Here is a 21216-nt window from a genome sequence, read left to right as displayed (position 1 = left end):
CATTTTCGTCGAACATCAACAATTGTAGAATTCAACACTCGAGAACAACGAGTATACAACTCTTAAAGAGTTTCAAAGAGAAGGGATTCACTTCACTTCATCAAGTCGTTAAGATTGCTTAACAGACTCGAATGGCAGTGCACAAGACTCCGGCTTCATCAATGCTTTGTCATCAAAGACACTGGCTTTGTAGTGGAGAATCTGGCAACGTCCAGCGTCCAATTGACTAAAAACAACCCGCAAGCACCAATCAAGACGGAATCAACAGACCAAAGTACACTCTACTCATCATTTCGCTGGTGTAGACCTGCCATGGTAGTGTAGATGCTACACCAACTCCCAGATCCCCACGGCTAAAAGCGCCTCATTCGATTTCGAGAGCGTCATGCAATCGGATGGCTGCCCCACTTTTAGCACCTTCTTTCCCTCAATTTCTACGCATCGAACTTCATTTACTAAATCCATGATGATGATTCACTGCTAAGAACAAAACTTCATAAATCTCGTAATAATCAGACCTCACATATTAGAGGCTCCCCATCACAGCTTTGTTCCTACTTTCTTTCACGGGAGGGGGGATCAGCTTTAGTGCAGAAAAAGCTACCGGCTGGTTTTTGATGAGATATTCAGGCTTGCGATATTTCGCTTCGACGGCCACGACGAGGACGAGGATGGCTTTGTATCGCCGGCCTTCGACGGTGCTCACCACTGAGGAGGAGAAGCTGATTTGTACGTCGCTCTGTCTCTCTGTCCCTCTCTGTCTGTACCTCCTTCACTCACTCACTCATCATACCTAACTCATCTCTCATGACTCATCCATCCTCTCAACACCACAACTCAACCATCACCACCCCCTTAACACCACATCACACAGCATCATATCAAAGCTAACATTCCTCCCCTCAAAAAACAGTCGCCCCAGCAGGCCACCACCCCCACGGCCAAGCCCCCCAATTCACCCTCTCCCAACTCCACCGCAAGGACCTCGACCCAACTTCCCCCATCCCCCAGTTCAACGCCTGGTTCTCCCTCGCCCAGCGCACCCCGTCCATCTCCCAGCCAGAAGCATGCACCCTGTCCACCGCCCACCTCCCCTCCGGCCGCGTCTCCTCCCGCATCGTCTACCTCAAGGAGCTCGACCCCCACGGCTTCGTCATGTACACCAACCTCGGCACCTCGCGTAAAGCCCACGACCTGCAGACCAACCCGCACGCCAGCCTCGTCTTTTACTGGCCCCCCTTGCAGAGGCAGGTTCGTGTCGAGGGCATTACGGAGACGAATTCTCGGGAGGAGAGCCAGACGTACTTTGATACTCGCGTTAGGGGAAGTCGTATTGGCGCTTGGGCGAGTCGTCAGTCTGCCGTGCTCAAGCCCCAACCCTCAGCGAAGCAATCAGCTCCTGAATCGGGATCCGAGGCGCTGGTAAACGGCACGGACGCCACCACTAATCCAGAGTACGAGGACGACGGCAGAGCCCAGCTGGAAGGCTGGGTCAAGGAGGTCGAAGAGCGCTTCAAGGGCCAGGACAAGATCCCCGTGCCTGACTTCTGGGGCGGCCTGCGTCTAGTCCCCCAGCGCGTCGAGTTCTGGCAGGGTAGGGAGAGCAGGTTGCACGATCGCTTCGTGTACGAGTGGGAGGAGGGTGAGGATGGAAAGGAGGGCAAGTGGCGTTTGGAGAGACTGAGTCCTTGATTCTGCATATCATCCCCGACATACACTACATGGCTCTCTATATACATGTAATATTAGAAAAATGCAACATGTCTGGCATAGAATGCACTAATACAAGGCTCTTGGTGAAAGAAAAGGGAGAAAGGGGGAGCAGATAATACAAAAGAGTCAAAAAAGAAAAAAAAAAAAAACAAAGTTCAGATCATGATAGGTATGGAAAAACATCATATTGGGTATATCATATGCCCCCCTTTCTACAGGAGGGCATCAAGTGATTACTATGCTCAGTATCCAAAATACAAAAGCTATGTAGCTACTAACTAACAGGATATAAAGTGGTATAAAGAGATGGGTGTCCCATCCAAAAACAGCCATATCCAACTCAAAACCCTCCCAAGTTATGATTCCCAAGAGGCCTTTTTGAGTCACAAGGGTACATCCATCAGGACAATACCATACTAGTGACCCTTAAAAAAGGCAATCAAAAATAATAAAAGATCCCTCAACCCAGTGAGCCGAAATGTCAGGCCACTATTGCTCCACGCTTTGCAATTCTCCAAAACGCCCTTGTAAATATGCTCATGTCCTCAACATGCTAATAAAGGAATAACAAAAAATGCCGGATATTAGAAAAATGAATAAATGCCCATCGCTTTGTCAAATGACTCGTCAAGTATGCCGAAAACAAAATATGGATAACTTTCCAGCTTTGCGGGATATTCAGCTGAAACATCACCGTTTCCTCTTTTTTTGCGCTGCCCCCACATCTTCACAGGCCAAACCCCACGCCAACCGTCGTCTTGGATCGGGTGTGGCTCGGCACAAACTCGCAGTCGCTGCTGGCTGCACTGTCCGGAGGCGTGAGTTGGCGGGCAGGCTTCCACCGCGAGCCCGACTCCAGCTCTGCGGCAAGCTGCATGTCGACCATGGCGTCGGTAAGGCAGTCGTCGTCGCAGAGCGGCAGGATGCGATAGTCCAGGCTCTCCATGATGCATCGCTCCGTGACGTTGAGCTGATCGTTGGACCACAGGCCGCGGCCCCACGCAAGACGGTAGAACTGCGGTGGCTGCTGCGGATCCTGCGTGAACTTGGCCGCGATGACAAGCGCTGCCAGGATGATGATTTCGGGACGTACGGAATCGATGTGAAGCTGCCGGCGGGGAGCATCGCGCGGCGTCGACGGCAGAGAGTGTCGCTTGATGAGGGATGGCGATGCTGCGGTCGAGTCGACATCGTCAGGGTGCAGCGGGCACGACAGCGGGCACGACAGCCGCCACGTGCGGGCAAACTTTGTGTCGAGACTGTCGAGGATGCAGACCGCCAGGGCCAGCATCTCCATGGTCAGGTCGGCCCTCGACAGCATGGCCTGGACAAAGGGCACCGATGCGCTCGCCAGCGACGCCGATGCGGGAATCAGATTAACAAGATGGATGGCGGGACCTGCAACCAAGAACTGTTAGCAAAAAATTGATTCGCCCAGGCACAGCGGCAATGCAGATGCAAGCCTTAGGTTGCAGTCGGATTACTCCGTATTCCGCCTTTCCGTGTCCCCATCCATGCAGCCAGCCAAGACAAGACGGTGCAGGGCACAGCAGAGCAGAATACGGAGTAGACCACAGAGCATGGCTCGTAACAAGCTATTTCCAAGAAAACTCACCTCGGTATCGCGGATTTAGCGTCTCATCGCCCTCGAGCGATTGGTATTGGTCCACGCTCGCCTTGCTCAGGGTTGGCGGCGGTGTGGGCAGCCTGGACAGGGGCCGGTAGGTAAAAGTGCGCTCATAGTCGGAATCGTCGTCGTCATCTGCCGCAAAGCGAACGTCACGGTTACCTCGTCGCTGCATCGTTGCGGTGTTGAGCTGCGGTTGCGTTTCCGATCTGGTGTGGTGCGAATCGGGTAGGGCCGCTTCCCATTGTTTGCAGTGCAAAGAAAGACAGACGCCTCTTGTCCAGATAACCCCAGGTATCACAAATATCCGCCTCAATTTCCTTGCTCTTTCTGAATGCTCTTCTTTTCTTTTTCTTCTTTCTTTTCTTTCTTCTCTATTTTGTCGTCGTCGTCGTAGTTGTCTTTCGTCCTGCGTGTGTGTGGTGTGGGGGACAGACCCTGAAATAAGTAGTCCAGCAGCAGGAACAAGTACAGTAGCGGTAGCTGATCACGCGAGCAAAGGGGGCAGAGACGCAAACGAGCAATGCCAATACCAGTAACAAAGCGAGCGGAGGAGCAGTGAATCGAAGCTGAGCAAAGACGCAGGTTGGAAGATCGGTGTGCTAGATATATGAAATCAACGACAGCCGTTACAGGGGACCCCCCTCCCGCTCCGTGCTAGGAGAAAGCTCGCCCACGCTCATGTTTCTTTCGTCTCTGGATAAGGCTGAGTCGCTGCTGACTCCAGTGGAGGCGATGCCAAGGCCAGGGAGCCCAGTGACGGTGCGGTGGCGCACCCGCTAGAGCCGCTAAAGTGCCAGCGGAGAGAACGCCAGAAACAACCACGCTAGGGCACTTTCCAGGGGGCTGTTCCAGCGAATAGACGCCTCTCCGCCGCGAGCACAGACCCGGAACCCCCCAAAGATCAAGGAAGGGATGCGGCCCCAAGCTGCGGCAAGCTGCGAGGTACGAGTATGTACTTGCTCGCAGTGGCATTCGGCTATGCGATGCGCAGGTACCTGTTCATCGACCCGTAAGGGGAATTGCTTGACAGTAGCATTGTTGATCAATCATTGGAAGCGGTTTCGTTTGCTAGCAGCCCTCTCGGAGACCCTTTGTGCTTGCTGCAGGTGAGATTTGGGCATGTGAGATTTTGCTCAATGAGGAGCGGCCAAATCCAAAGCTTATTTGCTCACCAATCTTTGTCGTTCCAAGTCATCCCCTTCTATTCTTAGCCGTCGCCATCTCCGGCTTCACATGTTTGGAGCACGGGCTGCGTCGCACGGCGTGTCACACAAGGCGTCACGGGAAGGAATAAAGAACATTGAACGAGGCACGCTCTGATGTCTTCATGTTGGGGCCAAGCAGTGTTCGGGAACAGCTGCATGTCTGGATGTCGGAAATCCCTGAAGATGAAGATGCCGTCCACAAGCTTCCCCTCTGTGCCGCTGCGCGCGCAACACACCAATCCCGTTGTCGAAGCCATCTTATCGACCAAATTCGAGTACGTAAATGCCTTCGGTCCAGAATTGAAAGGCGTCTGCAAACTGCAGGTACACCCATCGGTGAACCACCATGAGCATGGCAACCCTTGCATGCCATGCCATCGATTATGACATGTCCTCCGAGTCTGAATAGGCTATTCCAGGCGGTGAATACAGAATTTGTCGTGCTCCAAGGATCACCTTCGCTTACAAGCACCCCGTGCATCTCCGTGCATCTTCCAGATCGCGGTTCATTTGGTCTTCAACATGCATCTTGGCATCTCCCTGCCGTTATCAACTCAAGCCCAATCCAGTGCAGCGTGTCTGGCGGCCCCCTTTTTCGGCTTCTAGACGGTTTAAACGTCATGATCCCTGACAAGCCAGTGAATACGAGCCCCCTCTAGTCTCTGCTGCTTCGGCTCGTACGAGAAGCGCCGTTATGGCCGTCTGTGGTTTGGAAACAGTGCGTGCTAAAGCGTTATTTACCGCTCTGCCGACTGGTCTTGACCACCGTCTGCACGCGACTTTCTTCCCACGGTGGAGACGCGGCGAACAAACACCATTGACCCCTTTAATTGTGAATTTTCGTCACGTCCCGGAGCAAAGAGGATGCCGGGATCCCGTTAATTCCAACTCGGAGGCTTTTTCATGGCATTCTTCCTTGGCTATTCCAAGCTCATATTTTTGGAAATCGGATTTCGTTTTTAGCTCACTCCGCCTTGGGCCAGCTAACCATGAAAGCGAGATTGCTTTGCTAGCCGATCAATCAGCTTATAAGCTAGATTAATATCTCCCCTCTTGGCAGTTTCAACGACCCCTTGCAGCAAGATGACGAGAGAGCTCGAATGTCCATATGTCGATTGTGTTAGTGGTCGTGTTTGTAGTAGTAGTAATCAATGGACAAAAATGTTAAACCCTGTGGCCGCTAACATCGTGCGACGGATACGGAGCGTCTGATGATGACTGTCTCACAAAACCACAAAACCTTTTTTTTTTTGTGCGCGGGATGTCGTGTAGCGGTGGCAAACGGGAAATCGAATAGAATCCGTACAGAAGCTTCCCAGTCCTTGAATGGTACTGTATGGAGTTCGGAGTTGATTAGAGTCTTGCAAGCGATGTCAGTCTGGAGAGAACGGTGGACCCAGAGTTAGCTCAGGTTGGATTGTCTCGATTTGGACCCCGTTGCCGATGCTGCCGCGGATCATTTGAGCGCCGGGGCCATCTGAATGTTAGTAGTCGCAGATTCGGGGAAAGGAGATTGGCTGATATCGCACGAGGAAGAGTGGTTGGTGTATCCGGCACCTGCAGTGAGGCTGAGTTGGGATGGCGGGGCGGCTGTAAATTGAAATGCGAGTGTTCGGCATCTGGGTTTGCCGTGGGAATAATAGGAGATGCCAAGGACTTACAGAAAATTACTCAAAGGGGAACACGGAGGTGAAGATGTGAAGAGGGACAAGATGGAAGATGGAGGCGAGATTTGCGACTCAATTTTGAGGCGGAAACTCTGGTAAGAGGAATGACTAACGGGAAGGTGTCGTCTGTCTCTGTTCCTGCCATGGCAATAGGGTATCCAGGAGTACCATGTATCATGTCCTATGTACCAGATCCAATAGCCATAATAGCAGCACTCGAGGAACCAGGTGCTATCAGATGAAAGATGTAGACTTATTCTGCATCTCGTTACACTGTAAACAGCCATTTAAGTTCAGGATCTTCATCACTTCCTTTAAAAATCTATCATTGTCCATACAACTTACTCTGTATCACGGAATTCGAGGTTGTGAATATGGGATGTATGGGTACCTGCGAACGAGTACTATTCTTATGTCATCATCAACCAAAGCTCTGGAACAAGCTCTACACGTACATACACACTCGAACATCTTCCAGGCCTCTTCTTCTCATCATCGATTCTGGACACTGAATTTCATCATGTATCACAAACATGATACCGACAAGCCGTCACCGTCAGGAACTGGCCGTTCAGAAACGGTATTACTCACTTACACTCACAGAAGAACTAACACTCCTGGTTCAGAGCATGAGCCTCCAATAGACAGGCTTCCAACGTGACTATTTTTACGAGCATCAACCAAGCCCTACTTCTAGACAGCAAAAGTCGACAGTGGATATGCTGAATCTTTCCAGGAAACACAGTGGAGATCTCAATGGCTCCTCTTTTGTTTCATTGACCAAAGACCAGAGACCAGAAGCGTGCTTACTTACATGTCACCTCCCTCACCCGCGTGACGATGCCAGCGACCAACCCCGTCGTGAGCAGCCGCAATCACACATGCACATATGACTGGACACAAACGAAAACCATGCAAATACAAACACCTTTCTCTCATTCCCTCATTCCACAACATTCGACGTGGCTGCCCGCGGCTCGCGGCCTTAATTTCGGTGAGCCACTTAGCGTAGGCATATTTCACACTCAGCTCGTCGCACTAGTCCGTCCTCCCGCATCACGGACATCAACGCCACGGGCTTGTTAGATGCTTGTTGGCAGCCGCCTCACTTTTTTTTGTCCTTGTCATGTCAGCCGCAAAAACGCCATGGCCGCTTTGGACCCTGGGGCTAAGCACGGATCGAGTAGCAGCCCTGACTTTTTGACGTATATGCCAACTTTCTGTGGAGTGCGTGATACATATCACATTGCAGCTCTATAGTTTGGCAATTTTGTTACGAATCGTACGAGCTATTGAATATGAGTGAGGCGCTGATATCAGGTTTGCGTCAAATATTTGCACAGGTTGTTTTTTTCTCGCTTGGCGAATTCTAGGCGCAGGTAGACGCCTTGTGTGGAATGGCCTCGACTCAGTCCTTATTTTAGACACATAGGACTCTGCATTATGTGACATATCCACTCCGATGATGGCATGAAACACCTCATAATTCAAGGCAAGTGTAGCGCCGTAGGATTGGACATGGCTCTCATATCCACTGTGACAGAATGACTGCTCACATCAGCTTCTCCTCGACCTATAGCTTAGCCTGTTCGCCAATGAATACTTCAAAGTGATGAACAAGGTGTTTACGAAGAGGCTGCAATCCGAATTTGTGGCGAGAAAGACAATATTGTTCTCCATTTTTATATATACAGCCATCTATGACATATTTAGGACACGGGCATGTGCTTAGGGCATAACAGGATCAGAGTAAGCTTGTCATCGTCCAATCCAAAAATGCGCCACTATCATACAAGTCATCTTCGAAATCTCATTGGGTAGTCCAGTTCTGACTTGAGCCATCTGTGGCTGTGAAATCTTTGGTCAATATTTGGGCTCTGTGTGCTATATGTAGCTACAAATCCTATTACTTTTTATTGTGGCTGTATATGTAGTCTTCCTCTCGTCAAAAGTTTGCATCACCAAGAGAAGAACAATAGTGATAGGTAGGTAAGTTATTGGATAGCATTCTAGCTACAATCCTGTAGCTAGGTATATAGTAAAGACTATATTTATTCTGAACTTCATTTACAAAGGTGATGCCCTTCCTCTTTTCTAGTTCTACTGTAAGTCCCAAGTCCCAGCTCTGAACCCAGATGCTTTGTTCCAGCGATCTGGCATCGAGGCTCTTCAGCTGAGATCTATTGTAACCCTCGCTAGGGACGTATGCTAAAAATGCCTATTCAGAGAGTTATATTATTAGTGAACGGTATCTTGAAGCGTTATCTTCATCATATGTTGGAGTAAATCGCATGGCAGCTAGTTTATCAGTAGGCTATACATAGCTCTTGTGTTCGGAAAAAGACGGATTTAATTCTGCAGATTCAAATTTTACTAACAGTAGAAACCTATAACTTGTAGAAGACGAAAGCGAATGATGTTTAGTTAAACATGAGCCGTATATAAATGCAAGATTACGCATGATTAGACAGGATTCTTATAAAGTTCGCTAATTCAGACAAGCCATCAAGATAAGTCTGAAGCAATGAAGATAATTGTCTTCGGATCTTTGTGAATGATAAAAGAGCTTAATATCACAGATTCAATAATACCGCCACAATGGTTTAAATTCTGTATAAAATTGCATCAAGTTAAGTCTCATCGTGTTATCAAGTTGTCGTTAAGTAAGTCTTTTCCTATTTCCATATATCCATTTCTCCATGAAATAACAAATGCAAATACCGAAAAACACCCAATCACCCAGATCATATCCTTCAAAAGACACTTTACCTAACACCATCCCCCAGCCTAAACAAACAAAGACATTCTCTTTCTCAAAAAAAAATGAATAATATCTCAAAACATCCTCATCTTCCCCTTCAAAACCTCAGTCACTCACTCACTCATTCAATCCACCTCCTCCACTGCGGCATTATCCTATCCATAATCCTCGCCCCAAAAAACCACGACACAATCGTCACAGCAGTCAACGGCACCACCACCACCCAATATAGCCAGAAATGGCTCGAAAGCTTCCATATTCCCGTCGGCGCATCAAAATTGAAAAACGAAGTGCTAAATATCGCCGCCACAAACGCCGCCGGCAAGAACAGCAGCCCAACCAGCGAAATCGCCCGCATCGCCGAGGAATCGATGCGCGCCGCGTCACTGTACGTGAGCGCCATCTCGTTCTGGATGCGCGTGTTGTTGGACTCGGCGCGATGCCGCAGGTTCGTCACCAGGTTATGCAGCGAGTCGAGCCGGTTCTGGATGTTGAGGAAGAACAATTTTGGTGTGTCGACTTTGTCTGTTGCCAGGAATTGGTTGTGGTGCTTCTGGATGCTGGTTAGGATGCTCTCCGTCACGTAGACCATCTCGTTGACGTGCGTCATGTGCCGCGGGATCTCGTGCAGGTACATGTAGCTGAAGCGGTAAAAGGCGCGCCGCAGCTCAAAGTCCCGGAGCAGGTTGCGAGTCTCCCAGATGGTCACGTCGTGCAGCTGGGCGATTTCTTCCACCATGCTGGGATACACCCAGAACGGATCGCCCAGCTCGCGGGGGTTGATGTTTCGTAAGATGGTTTCCCTGTTTTGCAGCGCAAACTGGGGATGGTCGAAGAGGACGATGTCGGTGCGGTTATTTGAGGCGTACCATCTCGTCACGGCGTTGAGCTTGACCCAGTGGTATGTAAGGGTCTCGTCGTCGCGGGCGTCGAGAATCTTGCTGACTCGCTTGACCATGAACCTCACCCACGAGACTGAAAGTTTTTTCTACGTTAATTGTCTGTTCAAGTGAAAATTCATACTGAATCCAAATACTCACTAGTACCCGTCCGGGTGCCATCTGAATCAAGCACATCCTGATGCCCAAAATACCCATTCGATCGCCTCGCCAACGTCGTCCACCACACCCGCGGGATCTGAAACTTTTGTTCAAACGCAGTCCTACAATTCCGACATTTGCGTATTTGATCACCCTGAGCATATCTATTCAATGCTAGTTAGACACACAGAAAGTCCAAAAATAAAAGTAAGAAAGCAAAAAACGTTGAGAAGGAAAGAAAAAGAAGAAAATATTACGAACGTGATAGTAACATCAGCAACAGCAAACTCCGTCTCCTTGCTCTTCAACAAGTCCTGCGTAGTCAATTTCTCCGTCGTAACCACTTTCTCGCCTACATCCATTCACCATCAGTCAGCATTTCTCATCCCAAGTCATCAATTCTGCCCCATCTTCATTCAAAAAAGAGTGTTGGTGAATCAATCTCAAAGTCGACAAAGTGGCGGTGTCTAGGGAATCAAGGTGAGGCATCCATACCTGAACAATCCCGCCATGAAACCGTCTCCAGCTTCGGGCAGTAGCAAGGTGCCTTCCGACGACCCATTTTCTCCTCGCGGCAAATCTCCATAATCCAAAAAATCTCTTCTTCCAAAATGTCGTTACTCAATTCCTTTCGCTCTCGCCGTAAAGCAAAATGATATAAAGCCGTTTAAATGCTCAAGGCTTCCAACAAACAAACAAAAAACGGATGAAGGGAAAAAAGGGCGCAATCAGTCAGTAATAGCAGAATGAAAGAATGCAACACAAAAAATCAGGCGACAGCCAAGCCGAAAAAGCACTGCCTTCTTCGTCGTGAGGTACAAAAGACGGGCTGTTTCGCCCTATCATAGCCACCCAAGAGCCGACCACATGTCTTCAGATTGAGCCGCTGTATGGCGATCGGGAACCGGAATATGGAGAAGCTGTGCAGCATCGTGTGTCTTGCTAGGATTGGCTCTTTTCCTGATGGGGTCGACTGAGCTCTGCATCTATCCCGCCCACCCGCTGTTGCTGCTCCGCCTCTTGTGTGAGGCGTGTGAGGCTCTGCTTCGGCGCTACGACTCTCTACCAGGCAGGATTCAGTTGATCTTTAATATTTCGTCACACCATTGGCTGCCTAGATCTTCACTATCAACCTTATAAGTAGCCTCGATTCGAAAATCTCAAAACCCCCTGCCATTCCGCCCCTCTCCGGCCAAAAAGCCGGCCGAGGCAGTGCTTCGGGATAATGGTCTGTACTGCCAAGCAAGCGTCACGAACCCGGATAAAATCAGCAAAAAAAAAAAAAAAACAGAAAAAGGAAAAAGAAAGCCCGTTTCTTCGTATATTTTATCGTTGTCGTCGCTGCACACAGAATCACAAGTCTTTACAACATATTTAACCCTTCCTAATTGCCTCCCCTTTCCCCCCTCCATGCCAGTCTTTCCATCCCCAACGCCGGAAACTGCAAAAAAGCATCTGTCTCGGAACAAGGTGCGCTGGCCCTCGTAAGTCGTGTAACCGTGTGTCTGCTAGACGCGCGCGTTCCTGTATCCGTCTTGTGTGCAGTGGTTCAAAATCTTTTTATGCCACCCTGTAATTTGAGGTCTGCTCTTCCATTCTCTCAATCTATTGTGTGGGGAATTGCTCCTCCATGTTGGGCGCGCCCTCGACGTTGTGGTAGTCAAGAATTTCCGAGTACCTGTAGTTCTCAAGTCAGTTGAGTAAATCATGATAATAAGACGAACAAACGTACATCATAATCTTCCAGGTATCAACGGGGAGGTCGGCATCATTAAAACTCCAGTCAAACTTCTCATCGGCAACAGGCTCATCGGTGGGGTCGTGATATGGCTGGAGGTACTCGTGGGCCAGAGCCTGAGTGGCTGTTACTCGCTTCTTGGGGTCGAAAACAAGCATTCGCTCCAAAAGATCAATGGCTGTGCAGATTCCTGTCAGACAAGAGCATCTTCCAATGGGATAGCATTTTAGGTGCTATGGCCTCTTACCTGAATCGTCTGCATTCTTAAACTTGTTTCGAAGTGGCTGTCGTTCTCGCTTAGGTAGTGACTTGACGAAACGCAACGTCTAATTCTCGTGTCAGTTGGCTGTCCATATCGACCACATCTCGAAGAAACGGGAGACTCACATTCTCGCTAGCAATAGTGTTGATGACATCGTCCGGAGGAGTACCAAGCAGCTCGGTGATGATGGAAAACTGGTTCACGTGGTCCTTGCCCGGGAACAGGGGCTTGCCTTCGAGCATCTCGGCAAAGATGCACCCAGCGCTCCAGATATCGACCTCGACGTCGTACTTTTGCCATGTGAGCATGATTTCCGGGGCGCGGTAGTATCGTGTTGACACATAGCCCGTCATCTGCGGGTCCTGGATTCGAGCCAGACCAAAGTCGCAAATCTTCAAATCGCAGTTTTCGTTGACGAGGATGTTGCTGGGCTTGAGATCACGATGGACGACACCGGCCGAGTGGACATATTTCAGGCCTCGCTATATGAAAAACGCACACGTTAGCTGCTGTTGCGCTGCCGAGCGCTGTATACGGCGGCATGCTAATTGCCAACCGACACAAGCGTAATGCAAAGGGAAATTGATGTGTCATCGCATACCATGATCTGGTAGAGGAAGTACTGGATGAATTGTTTCTCGAGCGGTCGGGAGGTTAATAACCGGTGCAGATCGGTGCCAAGAAGCTCTGTGACGAAATAGCTGTAGAAGGCGATGTTAGAAAAAGGCAGAGAAAATGGGGGCGAAAACAGCCAAAAAGAACAAGACGTACATGTCCTCGAGGGGAGAGATGAAGATATCGCTAAGAGAGATGACCTGCGAATCGCCCAACGTCAGCATGGAACGGCCGGTGTCATCATCAGCATCATCATCATGGCTTGATGATGCAATGCGATGGAGCGACAGCCTGGAAAGCGCATACATTTTCGTGTCGGAGATGCTTGAGCAGCTTCAGCTCACGGTACGTCCGCTTAGCGAGCACAGGCGTGCTAAAGGGCTTCATGATCTTCTTGACGGCGACATTTTGGTTGGTGAGCTGGTCTCGCGCAGAGCTATTTGGCGGGGGAGGGGAAAGTCGCAATTAGCCAGGATTGCCTCAAAACGCAGTCAAAAATGCAGGGGGGGAACAAACTCACCAGACAAGACCAAACGCTCCCATGCCCACGGGCTGGAGGTCCGAGTACCTGATGGAATTGATCAGCTTCTTTTGCTCCTCGCGCGGCCCCGGATTCTCGCCTTTTCCTCCTACCTTGAGGTGATCTCGAACGTGGTGCCAAAGATCTGCGCACGCACAAACTCGGCCATTGTGACGGATCGATTTGACTCGTGTTGGCGGGGGAATCTAGTTTTTTATCGGTAAAGAATGTGTGAAAACTCGACGCGGGTTGCGATGGGCGAGATAAAACGACCAAAGATGCGGGCGTAAGAAAGAGGTTTGTCGAGGGTGGAAAGAGTTGGATTAGAACCCCTCGCTCCAAAAATGGGATGGATGAATGTTGCTGCTGATGCTTTTTTTGGTCGGCTCGGTTGGGAAGAAGAAAGCCAGCACAGGCGGTATTGCGCAGGATTACAGAGGAGTTCCACTCGCTCTAGCAGGCGGGGGCGCTTTTGCACAGCGGGCTGAGCTTATTGGGACTTGTAATTAGCTGCAAATCTCGATCCGGGCCTCGTAAGGATGGAGGATCGCAGCGGGAGGATGCGAGTAAAGGAGAGTCTGTCGGATCGATTGGTTCTGCGTCTCTTTTCACTCTTCCTGATTCTCGAAAACTCGTTTCTTCTTTCGTGTTTTTCAGCGATAGTCGGTCGAATTCTCCCTGTTTTCGCGAAGGCGGGGGTGGACGGTTCTAATTGCCACCAGGTGGGAAATAAGACTGGAAGAGGGAACTTTGGCAAGCGAATAGCGCCTAAAGAGATTGGATCGGTACGTTAGGTAGAGAGTTCAGGTAATAAAAGACGCCCTGCTTCCCAAGGAGAGAAAAGGACACCGAGTTAGTGGGCGCACGGGCAAGGTTCGGCAGTTGTACTTGTGAGAGAGCGCACTGCGCGGGGTAAAAGCCAGGTAGCAGGCTTGTCAATTGTGCCCGGGCGGCTTGACACCAAGACGGAATCAAGGCCCAGCCCAATTGCTGCCTTTGACCTTGTTTTTTGGCTTCTCTGGTTTTTTCTTGTTTCCCAACTTACGTGTATCTTGTGAATCGCAAAAAAGGTGCCCAACGCGTTTTCTAGCGATTGCAGAGGCCACTGAATGTCACTCGTTCGGTTCGGTCGCAATGGTTTTCGCCTTCAGTGGGACGGGAGGCGCAAAAAGATAATGAAGCCGTCGCAACGCAACTCAACGATCAAATCCAGAAATTCGAAATAATGAAGGGACACAGCCACAGATAGCGATGGTATAACCGAAGGCCAAAAATAAGATGGGAAGAATATTTCCTCGTAAAAGAGCAGAAGAAGGGTCGTGGAACCGCAAAAGCTAAGAAGGGGGGGGCAAGCTCGTCCCTACTTATACGCGCGCCGTCTCAGGCGATCGATCGATTCTTGCTCCAAGGATCCAAATGCCAATGCCCGCGTGCCCTCGTTGGGTCTCGAAAATCGGGGAAATGTGCTAATTTATCTTTTCGGGTCCTTATGTTTTCTTTTCGGTATTAGGCGCCCAGCAAAATGGGTGCACAGAACTCGGGCAAAAAAGACTCCAGATCAAGAAGGACCCTCAATCTTATACGATACGCAGTTTTGTTGTTTTGGCAGGGCAGGGTATCAGGAAGTAGGCAAAGTCCCAAATCATCACCATGCCGAGACAGGACAAAGGCTTACCTATAAACAAAACCATCAATCCCCTCCTCCTCCTCTTCCTCTTCCAGGGACTTCCAAGCATCATCATCGTCACGCCCCGCAGCGACGACAACGACAGCGCTTCAGGGACGCTCATCCTCGTTCGCAAACCCAGCTCCGGTGACGACATCGTGCGCCTTGCTTGCTGCCCCCATGTTTTTTTCCTTTCGGGTTCAACCCCTCCAATGCCTAAACGACAACCCTTGCCCATGCTCACTCACAAGCCTGGATTAGCTGAAAAGCCGCGGGAATGACATTCATCATCCCACTAACTATCCTAGCCTCTAAACCACCGTACCGTTGCAAGCCATCTACACCATCCGGCTTTTGCACATCTGGGAATCTCTGATCTTCTCGCCACCGTCAATCTTTTCAAAAGCCTTTCCCTTCGAAATCTCCATCCAAGAAATTCAAAATCCCATCTTCATCCAGATCGACATTTCCCAAATCTTCATCCTTCTCCTCATCCCAAAAATAGCCCTATCTACATCCTACCTAAACGTGGACCCCCCAAATCTCGTTCATATCAAAAAACCAGCTTTCTTTCCCTCGCCCCCAAAAATGAGCCCAACCCAACCTAAACGGCTCTCCGATCCCATTCGCCCAGCACTTTTGACCCCCCTTCTCTCCAACTAATAACCCCTTGTTCCCACATGCATTAATCTAATCCTCTGCAGAGAAAAAAGACACTGGACCACACCCCAGGAAAAAAGCAACGCAACACAGAACCTTGACATCGGTCGGTCTACCGGTGATGCCCCAATGACGTCACAATCAAATCAATCTTCAACCCACATCTTCCCATGACCCACGCTAACTGTACAGGGTACCTAGTACTTTACATCACCCATTTTCATCAAACAAACCACATATTTGCATGTAGCGAATTAAGTACACGATACACTTTCTTCCCCCCAACTTTCAACTCAGCGATTCCGCCTACTGATTCAGGAACGGGCCCCCCCTCCCGCCATCGAAATAATCGCTGCGAATCGGCTCGCGGCCCCTGGAGATTTTGCTCCGGCGTCTTTCGCACCTCAATTTTTTCCATTGTCCAACGACAACCCACTCAAGTCGTGACACCGCTCTTGCCTAAATATCAAGTTATTTGCCTGCATTTCAATGCTCTAGCTTGTACGTACAAGTAAACAACACATTTGCAAGTCTTGGGAATATCCTGGTTGCTGTGCCTGCATGAGTTTTCTAGCGTCAACAGGCAATTACATCGTAAGTCAGACCATATACTAATCGGCCACACAGAGCATTCGGCCACCTCCCAATACTAATTTGTAAAAATAATATTTATGTAACATCTAATATTAAAATATATTTTCTATCAAGATTCTCTTATATGTTATAAATCCTAAGCTTATATGACTTTTTTAGAATTAATTATAAATTTTTAAAAAAAACATTGAGTTTTGGTGTAAAAGGGTGGCCGATTAGCATGTGTGGCCGACTCGTATGTGATCTGACTTACGTGGTAGATGCAGTTCTAGGCACATGCAGTTATGAATCACACTTCCGAGGTTACATGCATTCACCAACAACTGGAACCACGTAGCAGTCAAAAAGCAAGAAACGTCAAGTCATTGTTTAATTCAATATTGGACATTCAATTCATCATGTAGGAAGAGAGCGTCGTATCTTCTTCACTCCTCCCTATTGTGTAACTGTAACTCTACCTGCTCGAATCTATCGAGGTATTCCCCCACTGGGTTCTACACAACTCTACTCGAGGGAGACTCTACGTTTCAGTGACATCCAGAGGCTCAATGTTCCAAATCTCCTCAGCGTACTCGTTGATGCAGCGGTCACTGGTGAAGAAGCCCATCCGGGCTACGGACGTGATGCACTTGGTCACCCACTCGTCCTGGTTGCGATAGGCCTCGTCGACGAGGGCATGCGTCTCGATGTAGCTGTGGAAGTCGTCCGATACCAGGTAGTAGTCACCATGGTCCCTGACAGCGGCAATCAAGGCGCTAAAGTCGTTGGGCAGGCCAAACGTGCCCTTTTCAATCTCGACAAAGACCTTCTCCAGGTCGGGGTCGATGGCGTGAGAGCCAAAGTTGTGGGCATGGCGCAAGTCCTCCACATCCTCGGCGAGGTTTCCGAACAAGAAGATATTGCTTTCGCCAATCTCACGAGTGATTTCAATCTGTAAAAAGAGTCAGCATGTTGCAAGCAAAAGTGAAAAGCTCAATGAAGCCTTACGTTGGCGCCGTCGCAGGTTCCGATGATGAGACCTCCGTTGAGGACAAACTTCATGTTGCTGGTACCAGATGCCCTATGTGTTTGTTAGCTCGTTATTCCTCTTGGGCTTCGATATGTCAACTCACTCTGTTCCTGCAGTGGAAATGTGCTCGCTAATGTCGGACGCGGGGATAATCATCTCAGCCTTGCTGACGTTGTAGTCTTCCAGGAAGATAACCTTGAGCAGGTCGCCAATGTCGCTGTCCTTGTTGACAACCTCACCGACAGCATTGACCAAGTGAATGATTTGCTTGGCCATCCAGTAACCGGGGGCAGCCTTGCCACCAAAGATGGTGACGCGGGGCAACTGCTTCTTCCTCTCCTCGGGGCTCATTGCCTTGAGAGTCAGGTACCGGTGGATAACTCCAAAGATGTTGAGCTGCTGGCGCTTGTATTCGTGGATTCGCTTGACTTGCACGTCGAACAGGGCTGCTGGGTTGACCGATACGCCGAGCGTAGTCTGAATGTACTTGGCCAAGCGCACCTTGTTGGCATACTTGATCTCTGCCCACTCCTTGCGGAAGGCCTTGTCCTTGGCATGAGTTTCTAGCTTGTTGAGAACAGTCAAATCCTTGAGGAAATTGTCACCACCGCACTTGGTAGCAATCAACTCAGACAAGCGAGGGTTGGCCTGGTGCAGCCAACGTCTGGGGGTGATGCCGTTGGTCACGTTGGTGAACTTGTCCGGGCCGTAAATCTCAACAAAGTCCTTGAAAATGGTAGTCTTGATCAGATCCGAGTGCAGCTCAGCCACACCGTTGACCTTGTGGGAACCTACAATGGCCAGGAAGGCCATTCGCACCATCTTGGGCTGACTCTCCTCAATGATGGAGACTCTGCGGAGCAAGTCTCTGTCATTGGGGAAGGCCTTTTCGACCTTTTGCAGGAAGAACAGATTGATATCATAGATAATCTGAAGATGTCTGGGCAGCAGATGTTGAACCAGTCCAACGGGCCACTTCTCCAGAGCCTCTGGGAGCACGGTGTGGTTGGTGTAGCCAAACTAAAATTGCGAACAAGACATGTTAGCCAATTCCTCTTCTTACTAAAGGGGTGTTGTGGTCGGGAGACCCTACCGTGGCAGTGACAATATTCCATGCCTCGTCCCATTCCAGGCCCTCATTGTCAATGAGGATGCGCTGTAGCTCGACAATGGCAAGAGTGGGGTGAGTATCGTTGAGCTGGATGGCGACCTGGTCGGGGAACTCCTTCCAGGAACGCTTGGTCTTCTTGAAACGGCGCACAATATCATAGAGAGATGCTGCCACCCAGAAGTATTGCTGCTTCAGTCGCAGCTCTTTACCCTGCTCCAGGTTGTCGTTGGGGTACAGCACGGCACTGATGGTCTCGGCCCTCTGCTGATCGGCGACAGCACCTTCGTAGTCGCCGTTGTTGAACTTGGGGAAATCGAACTCGCCTCCGGACGCCTTGCTAGACCAGAGTCGCAGGTTGTTTGTGGTGGGTGTAGCGTAGCCAGGGATGGGGACATCGTAGGCAACGGCCTCGACAATGTCGCCGCCTTCCCAGACAAAGGCAGTCTTGCCATCGTTGTTGGTCTGCTTGTGGACCTTGCCGTAGAATTGGATCTATTATCACAGGGTAAGCTTCGTCTGATAATTAGTATTAGGGGGGTTGGGGGCTCTCACGTTGACAGTAATGTCGTGGCGGGGGAACTCCCATGGGTTAAAGTCCAACCAGTAATCAGGAACCTCAACCTGGTAGCCGTCAATGATTTCCTGCTTGAAGATTCCGTATCTGTAGCGAAGACCGTAGCCCCAGGCAGGGTAATTGAGGGAAGCCAAGCTGTCGAGGAAGCATGCAGCGAGTCGGCCCAAGCCACCATTGCCTAGACCTGCATCATGCTCCTGGCTGATGATGTCTTCGATTCTGAAGCCAAGCTCAGAGAGACCATCTACGTAGCGGATGAGTTAGCAAGATGATACAAACGGTCGTGCTATATATATACACGGCGAGCATGGCAGCAGATCTTACCCTTGGCAACGTCCTTCAACCCCACATTGAGCATGGCATTGTCCAGGGTTCGTCCCATGAGAAACTCCAGACTGAGGTAGTAAACACGCTTGGTATCACGGAATGTCTGGCGCTGCTGAGTCTTGTTCCAGTCGGTGATGAGTCGATCACGGAAGGCCAAGCTGGTGGCTGAGTACGCGGCAGTCTCGTCGCAGTTGAACATGCTACGGGCCAGGGTGGTCTCGACATGGCGGACAACTTCCTTCTCAAAGGTGTCCTTATCGGTGATGTTCTGGACTTGATTCCGCCTCCATGCCTCGCGCTGGGGCTCGGGAATTGAGGCTGTAGGAGAGCATCATTAGTAACTGTGAATGGAGGACCCGCTACTTGGTAGATTGATTCATTTGAGGAATCAAAAGAAAGGAAACAATTGGCACATGGAACAGTGGATAAAGAGAGCGATGAGGGTAAAGCAAAACACGGTAGCACTGGTTGCATGGAAGCCCCGCCAAAAGCAAGTTGAAGCTTCCCCTCCCCCGCGCCGCACGGGTCAAGCGCATGTAAATCGCCCGCCGATCACAACGCTCAACAAAGCAATTGATCGCATCAAGAGGGGGCAGAAGCAGCAGAAATAGAAGCAAGAATTGAATTTGACGAACCCTCAACGTGCTTGATTTCTCCAGCGCCAAAGCCGGTAAAAGTCCTCCTGTGCTTGGGCCGAGAGATGCCCGCTGGGCCGACAGCTCCCTGGATGTCCACAAGGGGAGCTCCAGTGGAGGGGCGACGCTCGCGGACGGGCAGCGGCTGCTTGGTCGCCATGGCGGGAAAACGAGGCTGCAGGCGGGTGAAATTAGCAAGCTGGGTGCTTTGATGAGGGGAGGATAAGGATAACGATGCAGAAAAAGAAACGGGATAGGGCAAACAGGATAGAGATCGAGATGATAAAAAGTATGATGATGACGGGTCGAAAGAGGGCACGGGCGAGAGAGAACAGGTGGTTGCGCGATTGTTATCAATGGACTTACATCAGCTCAGCTGCAGAAGCTATGGTGGGGCAGCAACGCAACAGCGGGGTATCAGGAGCTTCCTTTGGTCTGCTTGTCTCGGACTCGGCAGATAAGAAGCACCACTGAACGGGTTCAATTGGGAAAGTTTGAGTAGAAGGAAAACAAATCGTGAAAGAAGTAGAAGAAGAAGAAAGGAGGAGAGAGAAGAAGAGAAAGAGAAAGAGGAGGCAGAAGAGGCACAGGGGAAGGGACAGCTTTAGGTACCCAAGGCAAGCGGAGAGGAACCAAGGAGGGGCAGCATCAAAAAACAAGAAGATGAGACTTGCGCGATGTTGCCCAATGGATATGCACGAGACGTGTAAGTGCATCCCATGTCCGTGTCTGCGTACTAGGTATGTAAGTATCTCCCACAGCAAGTTTTTGCCCTTTAGGTTGTTCGATTACATTAGGTGCCTATACCACTAATAGTACCTTAGAGCGGGCGGCACCATTTCCGTAGCGCCACGCTGGTGTCATCATCGTCCATCTCTCGCGGAGATCCGGGCATCCCATCCATTCGTATAGGTACTCGGATACGGGCCCTCTGGGAATTGCATTTTACCCAATTGCTCTCTCCCTCTCTACTGTTACCGTTCCATTCATTCAAAAATTACTTTCAAGTATTACTACCTCTTTTCCTCCCTCGTGCCAATAGAATCCTATCGCAGCCCGTATATTGCCTCGCGCAACTCCTCTGTTGGGCAACAACAAGCTCAAGCACCTCGGCCTAAAAGCAAAAAACCACAGGACTTGTCCATCCATACTTCGTACAGCCTGCATCATCACACCACTTTTTTGGCCGCAGCTGTGTGGGGCCTCTGCGAATCTGTGACTGTCGAATTGCTCGGATGATGGAAAAGTCGGAGCCTGACATGTCTCTCAACTCGCCATATAGACTGGCTATGATGCGTATGGCTCTCGTTCAATAAACCTCGCATTGCAGATTCCTGTTGCTCCAAACAAATCGAGGCGGCTAAAAGCATCTGTTAAAGCAGCCATTGGTTTCATTTCATCAATTCATCCATCAAAAGGGCCTTTTTTGCTGGCAGCCCAACTCTACCTGCTACTCACTACGAAACACCACATCACATGCATCATGCTC

The 21216-nt window shown here is 49.9% G+C and overlaps 5 protein-coding genes across 5 annotated transcripts; 1 reads left to right on the top strand and 4 right to left on the bottom strand.

Moving 5' to 3' along the window:
- Window positions 1-671: 671 nt before the first annotated feature.
- Window positions 672-1692, top strand: T069G_01261 (pyridoxamine 5'-phosphate oxidase domain-containing protein; the record flags this gene model as incomplete). The annotated part of the gene is made up of 2 exons (XM_056168471.1): window positions 672-729; window positions 914-1692. 2 exons carry the CDS (start codon window positions 672-674, stop codon window positions 1690-1692), a joined length of 837 nt encoding a protein of 278 aa, XP_056033787.1.
- Window positions 1693-2440: 748 nt separating this feature from the next.
- Window positions 2441-3515, bottom strand: T069G_01260 (uncharacterized protein; the record flags this gene model as incomplete). Its single annotated transcript, XM_056168470.1, has 2 exons — window positions 2441-3111; window positions 3329-3515. The coding sequence occupies 2 exons, from the start codon at window positions 3513-3515 to the stop codon at window positions 2441-2443; spliced, it is 858 nt and encodes a 285-aa protein (XP_056033786.1).
- A 5582-nt stretch (window positions 3516-9097) lies between these two features.
- Window positions 9098-10578, bottom strand: T069G_01259 (corA-like mg2+ transporter protein domain-containing protein; the record flags this gene model as incomplete). Its single annotated transcript, XM_056168469.1, has 4 exons — window positions 9098-9951; window positions 10017-10138; window positions 10278-10368; window positions 10512-10578. The coding sequence occupies 4 exons, from the start codon at window positions 10576-10578 to the stop codon at window positions 9098-9100; spliced, it is 1134 nt and encodes a 377-aa protein (XP_056033785.1).
- Window positions 10579-11621: 1043 nt separating this feature from the next.
- Window positions 11622-13320, bottom strand: T069G_01258 (protein kinase domain-containing protein; the record flags this gene model as incomplete). Its single annotated transcript, XM_056168468.1, has 9 exons — window positions 11622-11694; window positions 11749-11932; window positions 12002-12080; window positions 12142-12498; window positions 12618-12717; window positions 12788-12831; window positions 12938-13067; window positions 13152-13199; window positions 13265-13320. 9 exons carry the CDS (start codon window positions 13318-13320, stop codon window positions 11622-11624), a joined length of 1071 nt encoding a protein of 356 aa, XP_056033784.1.
- A 3271-nt stretch (window positions 13321-16591) lies between these two features.
- Window positions 16592-19887, bottom strand: T069G_01257 (carbohydrate phosphorylase domain-containing protein; the record flags this gene model as incomplete). The annotated part of the gene is made up of 7 exons (XM_056168467.1): window positions 16592-17002; window positions 17059-17131; window positions 17184-18100; window positions 18174-18683; window positions 18744-19009; window positions 19090-19410; window positions 19728-19887. The coding sequence occupies 7 exons, from the start codon at window positions 19885-19887 to the stop codon at window positions 16592-16594; spliced, it is 2658 nt and encodes an 885-aa protein (XP_056033783.1).
- Window positions 19888-21216: the final 1329 nt, after the last annotated feature.

The sequence above is a fragment of the Trichoderma breve genome, chromosome 1, assembly GCF_028502605.1.
Source record: "Trichoderma breve strain T069 chromosome 1, whole genome shotgun sequence".
Taxonomy (NCBI): domain Eukaryota; kingdom Fungi; phylum Ascomycota; class Sordariomycetes; order Hypocreales; family Hypocreaceae; genus Trichoderma; species Trichoderma breve.
The sequence above is the reverse complement of the archived record's forward strand: the minus strand, read 5'-3'. Positions and strand labels throughout refer to the sequence as shown.